Here is a 14,292-nt window from a genome sequence, read left to right on the forward strand (position 1 = left end):
TTACATTGTTATCAAAGATGTCAAAGCTACCACGGTTGCCCATCCTGCACCTCTTAGTCCTATTGTCCATGAATAAACTTACTTCATCCATATATTTTATGCTTATATTCTGGTTCTAGTATATAGGTTCCTTGGTTGGAATGTAGTCTACCCTGATGCCTGCGATGATGCTACCACTGTCGTTAGGAGATTTTACTATTTGTTTTGGGCTATCACTCAAGACTGGGAGTGACAGAGGCACTCACCTAGGATACTCTGTAGTTCAGAAACTATGAAAACCTCCAAAGATCAAACAACATTTTCATTGTGATCCTCAGGAAAAGGGATGAGTATGCTTTAAATTAGCAAATAGATCTGCCTGTTAACATTAGTAATTCTATGCAAGAGTCTACGCTGTTTTCTTTTTATACAGCAAGTAATTAGAGAGACTAACATGAACAATGTATCTTGAGAATATAGGGCAGACTATAGGACATCACAGGTCTCTGTCGGAGCACAATACACACCACATGTGAGTAATGATTTCATTGTATAAACGGGGTAGAATACCACATTACTAATTTATAAGTAAAGAGGGACAAATCTAGCTAATTCCAGCTCATCATTATTCAGTCATAGTCTGATTATTCATCTTTGTTTAGTACTAAAAAACAGGATTACCACACTCCAATACCATTTCCTTACAATTTGCAACGAAGTCTAAAATGCCACACTCGTCAGGACCTAATGTGGCCACAAAAAAGAAACAATGTATATGTCACTTTGGGCCACATTTATCAAAGTGTTTTGCATTTGTTAACGGTGCGATGAGGTAATATCGGCCGTTTGCAAATGCAAAATATCCTTTCATGATGTATGAAATGATTTAAAGTCAGAATGTTAGATAATCACAAAGTATAGCAATTACCTAAAATTGAGACTACAAATAGGGACTGGCAAATTGCGATTCTTTCAGCACATGTATGAACCATTTTCCAAATGCAAACTGTGTATTTAGGGAAATGCAATTACCATCGACTTCAAGTCGATGGTAACCATGTAGAAACTTTGAAAAATGCACAAAACTGCATTTTTCAAAGAGCCATGTAGGCACACATGCCTTTAGGGCATGTGTGCACTTTACGTGTGCACATTTAATTTTTGAGGGATGCTTCGGGGGTCCTTAGGCCCCCAGGCATCTATGGCTTTGCATGACCTAATTTGGGATTACCAATTAGGTAATCACAAATTAACTAATACAAAACCATTCACACATATGGGCCTTTCACCCCATAGGAACGAATGGAGTAATATTACCTAATAGCATTTCGCTATTTACCGAATCGCTATAAAGTAATATTAAGGAATCACAAACTCTTTGGCCATTCTTTAAATACATAGCATTTTACAATTACCAGATAGTGATTCTTCTAAAAATTGCTATTTGGTAATCTCAAAATGCTTATTTCATACAAGTTGCCCCATGTGACTAACATAGATCATGACCTTATTTTAAATAGTGTGTGACTACAGGGGGGTGCCCCCATGCCATGGCCAAGGTACTTTGTTAACCCAATTTATGGGTAAGCGATATAAAGGTTGCCCACAGGACTTGTCAGCTCTGATTTTGAGGTGCTCTGTGTTTTGGCACTCAAGATGTCAATCTCAGCTTGCTCAGGTGAAAAATGTTTGCATTGTTGTAACTCTTGAAGGCCATTTCACCAGTTCTCATGAGTTCGGCTAGTCACCTGCTTCTTTTCTTCGGGATATCGATACTAGAAACCCTTATGGAGTAGAGTATATGTTTGAGCTTTGCCTGTACTCTGAGAGCTTGATTCTATTGATGGTTTCAGGACATCCCCATATCAGTTGATCCTTTTACAAGCAGATTAGAATTGTGTCTTTATTCAATAAACACTTTCAGGCTTAACAAAAGCACCAGGCCAAGCTTTCTTCAACACCTGTTTTGTTCAAAATCCACAGAAATATGCCCACTTACCATACCACTCATCCATCCATGCCACAGCTTGTCGGTGTCCCACCAGTAAAATGTCTTTAATATTCTGGATGGTAGAGAGAAAAGAAAAGATGAACATTTGCCTAAAATGTTTATCCTCCTATGTTTCTGGTCTCTGTAGATATATTTAGCACATCACACAGATAACGTTAAAATATATTACTGCATTGCACTTCGGTAGCAAAGAGTGAGTTATCGAAAGATTAAGTAATGGCCATGAGCCATTCTTGTGGGACATGTGGGTTTAGATGGGCTAATCAATTATTCGTCTGAAGACAAAAGTTTGAACTGTGTAAAATGACAGAAGGGGCTGATCTCAGTTTGGCAGCCAGGTGAAGTTTGCTCAAGAGTATAGGTTAATTAAATAAGGATTCTTTGCCTGTCATGTGTTTGTGACATTTCTGGACTCTTAGCTGGGCTATGGCTTGAGTCATTCTGCCGTGATGGTGACAGACAACTTATTGGTCAAGTTTCCTGCCTTTTTTACAGCATCAAGTCTTGGAGATTAACCATTTCTAGGTGAAGATCCATGGTGTAGGGGAATGTTAAACAGTTTATTAAATATTATTTTACATTAATTTTATATATTTATTTTAAATGTAGTACAAGATCAAAAAATGCTACAGCGCTACTAACATAACTTTGAATTACATATGTAATTAATTTATAGAACAAATTAAAATGATTTGCTAAAAAGAGATTTAACCAAAAACTCACAAACTAAAATGCTTACATTTATTTAATTATATAAAAAACTGCTAACAATTAGGTATAGATTTAATTTTAATTTAGTTATTTAAAAAATAAAGCTTCATTTTTACATAAAAGGGTTATTAAAGTATTTTATAATTATACAAACCATTATGTAATTATATTTTAAATTAGATTAAATGTATGTATATTTTTATAAGCAGAACTAAACAATTCTACTTTATCATTATTTCCTATGTTATTCTATTTTAAGTCCCTCTCTCTATAAGTTTCTATGAGACTGTTTTGCAGTACCTGCGAGTGGCCATGTGTTTTGCTGGGTTTACTCCAAGGCTTGGCTGGAGAACATATACTATTAATTTGTGGGCTTTGGGTTGTAGTAACTTTAGATGTGTAGCATGTGAAAAGCAATTGGCTCACTATTGTGTGGGTGGGTGTCTGTATTATCATGCTTCTCCTTAAACCCTTCCTTAACCATCCCTGAATCCCTCCTTAATCCGCCCTAAAGTCCTTCCATTTTGCAGAGGATATTCTACATTTTCCAACCACTCCCATTAACCCCTCCCATATTTACTGCTAAGGGCCTCATTTCAATGTCAGGCACAATTCCTTCAGCCCGACACAAACTCAGTCCTGGGACCGACCAACACCCGGTCGGCAGTCCCAAACGCCCCATTACAATTCGACCAAACACTGTTCGGTCGCGTTTAACTTTTCTCAATGGAAGCTCATGTTACGGCCAGAAACAGGCCATAACACAAGCTCCAATTGAGGAAAGGGAGGTGCAGTTCACCCCTGCACCCCATGGCAGTCACCTTAAGGTGCCTGCCACAGGGTGCAGGGATCAACAGGGGGGCACCATGGTTGAACCCTCGGCCTTCAACTGGAGGCCATGCAATCCAAGGGGGCCCTGATGGGGGCCCCCAAAGTCGAGTTCCGACAGCCTTTCTGTGTCGGAAAGGCCAGCACGGAAAGGCTGCCGAAACCCAATATTGTAATCTCAAGGGCGGAAATGCCCGCATTTGAGATTACAGGCTGAATTCCAACTGTCCAACGGGCTCTCCGAGCCCATAAGAAGTTAGCTGGAATGACAGACAGGATAAGTTTATGGCCGCTTCCATTGTAATTAAGCAGTCGTAAGGTAAACCATTCTGCCTATTATGATGCGACCGTAAAGGCTCCGACCGAGGGTCGAACCTTTTACGGCCACATCGTAATCGTCCCCTAAGTAGTAACTGTACATGTGTGTAAATCTCTCGCTAAAAATGATAGGGGGAAGGAGGTGGAAATTTACACCTCTAGGTATATGAATTCCATTTTGGAGTGAGTAGTACTTTACATACAACAAAATGTGGATTGTGAATCAAGCTCTGAATGGAGCCACAGTGACGCGAAAGAGACTTTCAGAGGTGTGGACATCTGAAGAACTCATTAAGGGATTTGTGTGAAGTATAAACAGACGTTCTTTTACATATCACCCTTTTATACCATATTCTTTGTATGTATGTTTTAGAGTAAGACCCACTACTTACATTTTACTCTAAGTGTCACAGCTTCACCAGTGCATGATTACAGCTCACATGAGATGGCTTATTCAGCGTGGGGCAGAAGGCACATGTAATCTACTGCCTGGTATAATGCATTCTCCCCCTTGATGTTCTCAGCCTTGCTTCTTAGCCAGCGTGTAAGGTACATAGAATGCTGATGTGTATTGCACCCTTATGTTAGTGCCCTTCCTAGTTGGTAATGGGCGTGCTGTATAAACTTGTTGCCACCGTTCCGTGAGGGATGAGCAGAGGGGTTTCAGGGTTCCTAATTAAGCTTTTCTGTTTACTGCTTTGGAGTGGTATTGATGAATTTGTTGGACGTGTTACTTGTGTGTTTTTAATCTTGCGTCCATAGGATCTTTATAAGGGGGAGATGTGTTGTAATCTGCTGTCTGGTATAATGCATTCTGCCTATTGATGTTCTCTGCCTTGCTGCTCAGCCAGCGCGTGAGGTCATTAGAATGCTGAGAGTGTTTGTGCGTGGAGTGGTGGGCTTAGCAGCAAGGATGCTGCTCCTGGTGGGGCATTACATTAGAACCTACCATCTTCCTATAACCTGTAGCTGAAGATATAACTTGAAGAATAAATGAACATCCGTAATCTACATGATTTAACTAAGTGGCATTCGTTTTAACACTACTGGTAACATATTATAGCACCTGGATTGTAAACATCTCACTCTGTCGTTCACATTCACCATTTCTGGTCTACATTAGCTACTCAAGGAGAGACGTTTCTAACTACAATGCAGACACCAAACAAATGCCCAACAACCTTCAACTCTTGCCAGAATTCAACTGTGGTTAAAAGATACACATATTATGACAGTTCTGCAAGACAATTTTTTCATTTACACTTGATTCTATTCCTTTTATTTTTAAGTTGTTCTTTAGAAATTATGTGTTTTATTTTTTTGTATTGTATGGTATTACAACACACTATGGCATTGGACATGTGTTTTATAATCAACATGGCGACATTTCAAATGTATAGATCAAAGGAAGCTCCAAAGCTTTGTGTTAATTCACAAATGCAGAAACTGAAATATCAAAGATGATAAAACATCACACAATTATGATTTTATTCATTCTACATATAAATCTATTTTTTGTGAAGAGAGGATGGCATTTTCATGAGCAATTATAATGCCAGGTATTATGGTGCCGTTGTAAATTTTTTAATTATGATAGAAATCGAATGATTACTAAAATTATTGACTGGCTCACTTCGATCTTCCAGCTTTGGATATATGAAAGCCAACTGTACATATGTTTACAGAATTTTTCACCGTTCTTAATTTCAATGTGACATTTAATCTGAAAATAAAACACCACGATGTTCAGGCAAGACAATAGACGACTGTATTTTAAGATTCAATTAGCATGCAGAAGTATGTTTTACCACATTTATTAATATATTTCTCTTCTGTTTTATTATATACTTATGCTATTACTTGTTACAATATGTTGGAAGCCCTAACATTTAGGATGCAAACCTTTTGGAATTCCACTGTAAGGCCTGACCCAAGATTATCTAACTCTACTCATATTTTAGCTCGATATCAATTAGAGCATGCAGGGAAATACATCTGTGTTTTATTCCCAAGTGTTTTTTTCCAATTTCGATAATTCTTTGAGAATGGGTTGACGAGGATGGATTTTGGTGAGGGTTAGTTTATTTGCCCGCGAGTTGGTACACGTTTACTGATTTATAAGAACAGAAGGTCAAAGTGTAGTCATGCTTTAGCTAATATGAGCCGTGAGGATGAGCACGAATGAGAGGCAAGGTTATCTGCTGCTTTACTTGCTTTAACCTGGCACTTAATGCTCTCCCTGCTTGCTTGGATTTTTTTTAACTTTGCCTTTTAGATCTTTCAATGTGTTTGTAGTGGTTGTGTTGATTTAGTTGCACTGACAGTTTATATGAATCAAGCATTGTTCTTTCTGTATGAATCTTTTATGGATTTTAGAGTGCTATTGTCGATTTAGTTGCACTGACATTTTTCATGCACCATGCACTGTTCTTTTCCCCCACAAATAATATATGCAAGACTCTGTGGGAACAAGAGCAGCTATTGCTTCCCCTTATTCGGACAGATGGTTGGTTTGATTGGAGGGTGGTTGTTATTATTGTAAAATGAATGGACGTGTAGGAATACAATGTGCAATAATTGTTTTTAAGAATTAGTTTGTATGCTTGTATGATTTGTTTTGTTCAAAATGATGATGATGATTTATAAGAATATAGGAGAATTATTTACATTAAAAAATGTGTGGGATTTTACAGGATTTATGAATTTGTCAAAAGCAGGCAAAAGGCAAATGTTTGCCAAATTCACTTTTGTCTGCCTAAAATTCATCCGAACTTGTCAAATTTATTTTTGAAAGGGTTCAGTTGAAACTGGTTCTTGTACACGTCGACATTCAAAAAGGCAGCTGCATCTGACAATTTAAGAACACAAGTGTTAGACCTGGCATCTTTGGCATGATTTCCCCCTATCTTTTTGCCTCTACCTCCTGTATTTTTGATGCTGTGCTGGATTTCGTTTTTGCTGGTTTGGATGCTTTGGACACTCTGCCACTGCTGATCAGTGCCAGAGTGTAAGTGTTCCCTATGTAAATTGGTATCATGATTGGATATACATGATTAGCATATTTGTATCACCATGAAGTCCCTAGTAAAGTGCACTGGGTGTGCCAGGGCTGGTGATGACAAATGCTACTAGTGGGCCTGCAGCACTGATTGTGCCACCCACATGAGTAGCCCTAAAATGGTGTCTCAGGCCTGCCACCGCAGTGCCTGTGTGCAGTCTGTGAACTGCCATGTCCTCCTGGTCAGTGTCCCCACTGATCAGGTCTAACCCTTCCCTTTTTGTGCACATTAGTCACCCCTATGGAAGGCCCAAGGTACCCCCCTGGGCAGGGTGCAGTGTATGTGAAAGGTAGAGCATGTACTGGTGCAGGTAACATGCTCTGGTAGTGAATGGCAGCCATTTTCGTTTTTCACTACTGTAAGGCTATCTTGCTCCATAGATTAACATGGGGGATGCTGGCTACAGTGGCTACCAGCATTTCTTCTCATAGGAACAAGATAGGACATAAGAGTCTAGTATCCCTGAACTCAGAATTTAATAACACATCTTTTAGGAAAGGTTGTTTTTAAATCCTGTGTTTGAGAACAGCACTTTTAGAAAGTTGCTGTTCTCTTGTCTGACCCTTCTGTGTGCCTTGGCCTGTTTGTGTATTGACTGTCTGGTTTGAGAGTGACAGGGGCTGGGGATTCCCCAGGAGGCTGGATGAGTCAGCCCTAGGCTGAATGACTGCATTTGCAACCTGAGTGGTGGGAGGAGTTAGCACCTGGGCCTGAATAGAGCTGTGCCTGCCTTCCACAATGCTGGCTCCACCTCCTGCTGGGCGGCTGACGACCCTGCCCCTCACTCTGAAAGGAAAGGAGAAGCCAGGCAAACAAAGTGCTCAAGCAACACCCAGAACTGGTTCAGACCGGGCTCAGGGCCCACTTGCACAAAGAGAACAAAGACTTTTAGGGGTATAAGTACAGGACCCCTGACAACAGAAAGTTAGATCATCCTGGAATCAAGAAGGAACCTCTGCCAAGGAGAAAGCTGAATCCGAAGAAGGAAGACTGTCCTGCTGTTGCTCTGCTGGACTGACCTGTTGCTTTGCTGCCAAGGAGAGGGGAAGGACTTTGCTGTTGTGCTGTGTCCCCTGTCTTGAAGGAATCTCCTAGGGCCTGAGAAGAGCTGGCTCCCTGTTCTGAAGTCCCAGGCACAAAAGGACTTCACCCCCAGCTTCCCTGAACTCTGCTGAGAGAGTTCTGTCCCTCTTAGAGTTTTTGATCCAGTTGTGGGGCCTCTGGAAGTTGTACCTGTGCTGGGAAGCTTGAAACTAAGCTTGAGAGACTTTTGCAATTGAAAAGTATTGCATCGCTCGCTGCGGAGCGCATCCCCGACAGTGCGAGGAAATTCCCGCCGCTACGAAGACCGAGATCGTCGCAGCGCCTGGTGCCGCTGCCAGAGCCGTCGCACCCTTCGTTTGCGGGACGCACCAGACCGGTGCAGGAAAGTCTAACATCGCTGCGAGTGTCGTCGCAGAGCCTGTCGTTGCTGGGTGAGATCGCAGCACCGCAAGCTTGCGGACCGCATCACGTCGCTGCGAGTGTCGTCGCAGAAGCCATCGCATCGAGGAGCTGCGAGAGAGAAGATTACCGCTGGCCCGCGCATCGTCGCCCCGGAGATCGTCGCAACCCCAAAGATCGTCGCATCGTGCCTTTGCGAGAACAAACTTCGTACGGAACCTCTGCACCGGAATCCCTACAAGTGGCCTTCCTCCCCATACAGACCGGATTCGTCGCAACATACCCGCTGCTGCAGCGGGGCTGTCGCAAACGCCTCCCCAGGGTCTCAGGAGCAACGCATCGCTTGTTTTCCACCGCACCAGCTTCTGCTTTTGGAACTTTGTCGCAACTAAAAGGTACTGTGAGTAAACATGGTGCAACTGTGAACTTTTCACGCATCTGTGGATTCTTTTATCGCAACCTAAAGAACTTTATCGCAAACCTTAAGAACTCTTTTGACACCTTATTCTTGAACTGTGTATATTGGATTTTTGTCGCTTTGGTCTTGTGTAGTTTAGATTAAATACCTTTATTTTTAAACTGTTGTGGGGTCAGTTTGTGGTCTTTTCACTGTGTTACTGTGAGTGCTGGTACAAATACTTTACACATTGCCTCTGGTTAGCCTAGACTACTCGTGCCAAGCTACCTGGAGGGTGAGCAGGGGTTATCTCAGAGGGTTTCCTACTTGCCCTGACTAGAATCAAGGTTCCCTATTTGGACAGTGGTACCTACCCCTGCCAACTAGAGACCCCCAGTTCTAACAACAAGAAAACATGCAAATTAGAAAAGTAGGACAGAATAGTGTGAGGCAGGTTCCTTTGTATAGCTGCTGCACTCAAGCTTGTCAGGCGCTGCTGTGGTGCAACAGACAAAACATTTACGGGATCCACTCTAGTCTGCAGTGCCTCATCGCAATTAGAATGGAATGTAATTAGTACCACCTAGTGTCGCGACAGCCTTAGATGCATTATATAAGTTCATACTAGGTCTGCTTTTTTATTATTTTAATACGTCTTTAACCGCAGCACGGGGCCCCAAAAAGTGAGGGCCTGGTGCAAGAGGACCGGCTACTCTCTCCTTGTAATAGCCTAGGCTGCAGTGAATGGACCCACTGACGTTCGAGGTTCAAAGAAAGTAGCAGGGTCCTAAATCTTGTTTGAAAGAGAATTTTGCCAATTTCTTGTACTGTATGAGAACAGACTAATGTAGCAAAGAGGTAAGTGAAATGGTATTATAAAAACAACGACGCTTACTTTATGAGTGAAGCTCTCCACTCTCGTCTGAAAACCATACACTTCAAATTTGACTGTCACCGACTTATAGGAACACATGATGGGTTGAGATGTCTTCCTCCATCCCTCCACCAACGGTCCTCGCCCAGTCTTCTGCGAATGAAATAGTGTGAGGTCCTGTGGAGCAGATCATAAATATTAGCCTGGTCAAATAATAATTTGAAAGACATTTATTTTGTTTAATTTCTTTTCACAAAATACAGATGATGGATCAATTTGTAAATGTATAAGTAGATACTTAGATATGGAGGGTACTTGAATACATGATATATAGATGCATTTTATACATCCCATATACATCCATACGTTCATGCATGTAGAATTCTTTTGCTAAGTACAACTGCTCCGACAATTCTCTAGTTCTTTTTAAATGGTGTAGTTCATAAATCTGTATAAATCTCGGACTTTTTACTGACATGCTCTCCGTATATATTTCCTATTGGTTGATGTTGGTTTGGTCATGACTATGTTGATGAAGCACCTCATTTAATCATAGGGTATGTTTAGAAGTGTTTGCACCAATAGGCTACATTCCATCTGAAGGGGTTTTGACGCAAGAATACCAAATGCCAAGGTTCTCATACCAACAGAAACAAATCTATATCAAGTAAGAACTTTCATTTTTCAGAAGAATACACATCTTTGATCTACTTTTAGCACGGTACGCATTTGTTGCAGTGGCATGTGTTGCTCCTTAGTACCATTTATAACTTTATGGAAAGATGAAATTGTCTGCAAGTACGTGCCAGCCAAGTGATGCTGTGCTGAAATGTACAAAATTCCATGCCCACTCACTCATTCGTGTTTCTAAGCCTGGCTCATCTTTGCTTGGTGCCAATCCTCTGGAACAGTACGTTTATACACAGGAACATAGCTTCAAGGGGGTGTTTGGGGTGTTACATCCCCTAATAAATATATTTTGTAGTAAATTGTTGGACACAGGTACTTTAAGTCGGGTATGGTGATGTGTTCGTCGGATTTCACTTGTGAGTGTTTTTGTCTTAGTGTATGATAAAATTTCACACACTCTCTTGTTTCTGTTTCAAAGGTCTTAAAAAATGGTTATTCTAGAAAACATTGAGGGGCATATTATCAAGGACGGCGTTAAAATTATCGACGGTTTAGCGGCAGAAAACTGCTGCTAAAGCGGCGATAATGGGCTTGATAATATGCCCTGGAGAATTCCAATAGAAGCCCATGTTCACACCAGAATATGGACTTCTATTGGAACTCTTGAGCATATTATCAAGCCCATTATCGCCGCTTTAGTGGCAGTTTTCTGCCGCTAAACCGGCGATAATTTTTTAACGCAGTTCTTGATAATATGCCCCCAAGTTATCAGTAACTCTCACAATCTGCACTCCGCTCCCTTCCTTTTGCTCCTTAAGCCCCTCCCCCTGCCCTGCTTCTCCTATAATGTATTTTAACTAGCATGATTGTTGGGAAATCTGAAACTTCCCCCATCTCCCCTCCCCAATCGTATTGACCAAGCTATGCCCCTGTTTATACCCTGAATGGGGATAAGAGAGGGAAAGTATTACAGAGACATGGATAAAACTATCCTTTGTGCCAAATATAGGCTGGGAAAACAACAAACTGTTGGGACGAAGCAGTCCACATCTATCAATAAATCTGTTCCTGTAGCTTAGTTTTTTTCTGCAAAGGGTCGTGAAAGAACAATCTTTTTTACACATAGAACAGGAAATAAAAAGTACAGCAATTAAAAGGCATGGACAGAGGTCAAACAGTGGTTTAATGTACCTCACTTTTCTTGTAATAAGCCTGCGGGAGATCATCAAATGCAATATCCAGTTGGCAGACATCATCTGAAGGCGTAGGTTTTCCTCCGAAGACCTGCCGGCAGGAAGAAACTGATTACACAATCAAGTAAAGGAAAGCAAGGGAAGTAAACATGCAAAACTCTCATGCACTTATTTGGAAAATGGCTGTCTCTGTAGAGCAATTATTGCAGAGAACGTAGTCACAAGAGTAGACAATGAAGGATACTAGTGTTTACAAGCTGTGTAGACGAAGCAGTTAGGTGTCCGGGTACTTAAGGCCACAGGGGGTAGAGTTTGTTGTTATGTCTATGCCAACATCTCTGTAGATGACAATACAGGTGTATGAAGTGTGGCCACTTGAAGGGGATAGTACTATTTAAGTACACATCTATTACATGCAAATTCAGCTGGTATGATCTACAATTTATGTACGTTCATGTGTTCAGATTGTGGACCAATTACTCCTGTCAAGTTAACTGTATTACAATGCATGTATGGAACCCAGGATGGGTTTACTGTAACTGTATATGTTGCATTGAACCGGCTGATATTTACATGTCTTTGTAACATTAAGATGAAATTCAATACAAATATTGCAGTAATGAAATAGATGCATTTTATACCTGGAGACAGCTGGAGCTCACCAGAATCAGACTTTTCTCAGATTTTCTTGACTCTAGGTTATTATCACTTGGGATTATAGGTATAAGTCCTTTACCGGGACAGTAATACCCTGGATCCATGTCCTGTCCCATACTCCACAAATGACAAGGATCATACATTTCTTGTTAGTGGTGGTTGCAGTTTTTGGACTAAAAGTCATCAGTGGTTCTGCAAGAAGGTGCATAAGTCACTACTGATCCTCTATCAGCAATTGCAGTTGTTCCTATGCCTTTCCAAGGAAGCAATCTGGCTAAGGCTTCATGTCTATCCCACCGCCTTTACTAGGATCAACTGAATTTGTTCTGTCTGCTGCAGAGACTGATCTTTAACTAGGTTACCATAAAAGGAGTCATCCAGGAGCAGTTGGATGGCTGCCACCCTTTTCGCGTCCTCAGTATTGCCACTGCATAGCTGTACCACTGCTGTGCAATTGATATCTGAAGTGCCAGCTAATATATTTGCTCATGGAAAATGGGAATGTCTTTTGAATTAAGCTTTATTAGTATATTTATTTGGAATTTTATATAGCACCATAATGCGTACTGATGGCCAGTACAAAGCACAGAAGAAGTAATTTAAATCTTTCACAGTGTATCTGGATGAGGGTAAGTCAAACCCAACTGGATGTGTTGTAGCAACTATTCAGTATTCTTAGTTCACTACCTTTAAGTACTGTGGGGCAGATTTACAACTTCTGGCCCATCTCTGCTAATCAGCAGTAATGCGCCAGAACAGTTACGACACGCCAAACCACCCGTGCGCCACTACTAATGCGCCGCATTATGGTGCACGGATGGGCATATGCGTGTCGAAACCCCCCGGCGGAAAGGCGGCGCATTGCTGGAGTTGCGCTGCAAGCGCGACGCAGCTCCAGCAAGGCTCGTGGTGCCCCTATGCGTAACATGCTGCATCAATCCTTTACGCCTGCTTCAAGCAGGCGCAGGGTTTTGACGCAGCATGGCCATAAAAGTGACTAGGTGAAATCTTGTAGATTTCACTCAGCCACTTTTCCGAGACGATCCTGCGCTATTACGCCCCCCCTGTGGCGCAGGGCTTTACAACGTGACGCATCTGGGAGATGCGTCACGTTGTAAATACCCCGCAGCATGGTGCTGGCTCTGCGCCGCCGCTGTGTCTCAAAAGTGACGCAAGGGGGTGCAAATGTGGCGTACGGGGCTTGTAAATCTGCCCCCGAGAATATAGCAGAACGCATTCTTAAATTGTTCAGTTTTCTGATGGGTGGTGATTTGTTTCTGCAGTCTGCTGAGATTCAGGGCGATTTAAAGTCCTTTACAACCAAGAACCATGATCCATTTTTCAAGAACTTTTGTTGCATCACGTGCCAGTGAATCCTGTTTTTGGTGCCACGCACACTTGGACAGAACACAATACTCCACTGCAATTGCTTAACCCTGATGAAGTCTGTTCACAATATAAAGAATATTAATAAAGGTTGAATGTAATATCGCTACTTGTCTCCTTGCTGGATGATTGGATGATGAACTGGATAATTATCCCTTGATGATTGGATGAACTTTTTTGAATTATCATTATTCTTCTGAGAGGAGCCAATATATATGCTAAGCACTCCTCTTCATTTTGTGGGGAATAGGGAATTTAAGCCATTAAGGGCAATATGTACAGAATATAGGGATACTTAATGTACCAAACCTAGAGATTGTAAATAGAGTCTCCTCTTGGGATCGCAATAGACCTACCTCATGAATATTAATGAGGTAGGTTGCAGTTTGAAACCCATTAGGAACTGCAGCCATCACAGGGATGGTGGCCTGCTGAGGTCTACGGCCCACCATGTCTATGACTACTTTTTAATGCAGCAGCCATCACAGGGATGGTGGCCTGCTGAGGTCTACGGCCCACCATGTCTATGACAACTTTTTAATGCAGCAATTTTTTTTTTTTTTAAATGCAACATTTAAGTTACATTTTTTAAGAGTAGGCAGTGGCCCATGTATTGTTGTATCAACATTCAAAAGGGGCCCCATAAGGGCCCCCTCCCCTTTGTGAATCATTACCACCAACCTTGAGGTGTTGGTAAAAAATTAATGTTTTGCAACTGTAATTTGGTCGCAAAACATTCATATATATCACTGCTAATCAGTATTATGAAGGGCAGCGTTCAACACGCCCCTTCCAAATATGGATTT

At 41.5% G+C, this 14,292-nt stretch overlaps 1 protein-coding gene across 1 annotated transcript in view; it reads right to left on the reverse strand.

The window, feature by feature from the left end:
* The window catches only part of LOC144770442 (cytoplasmic phosphatidylinositol transfer protein 1-like), a 321,220-nt gene that overhangs the window by 11,522 nt on the left and 295,406 nt on the right, over positions 1 to 14,292 (reverse strand). Inside the window, exons 6-8 of the mRNA XM_078654964.1 lie at positions 11,442 to 11,534; positions 9,642 to 9,797; positions 1,979 to 2,042 (exon numbers count right to left, since the gene is read on the reverse strand). Of these exons, the coding sequence (XP_078511090.1) occupies positions 1,979 to 2,042; positions 9,642 to 9,797; positions 11,442 to 11,534 (313 nt within the window). The remainder of the gene's footprint in view (positions 1 to 1,978; positions 2,043 to 9,641; positions 9,798 to 11,441; positions 11,535 to 14,292) is intronic.

This window comes from Lissotriton helveticus, chromosome 7 (genome assembly GCF_964261635.1).
Source record: "Lissotriton helveticus chromosome 7, aLisHel1.1, whole genome shotgun sequence".
NCBI lineage: Eukaryota > Metazoa > Chordata > Amphibia > Caudata > Salamandridae > Lissotriton > Lissotriton helveticus.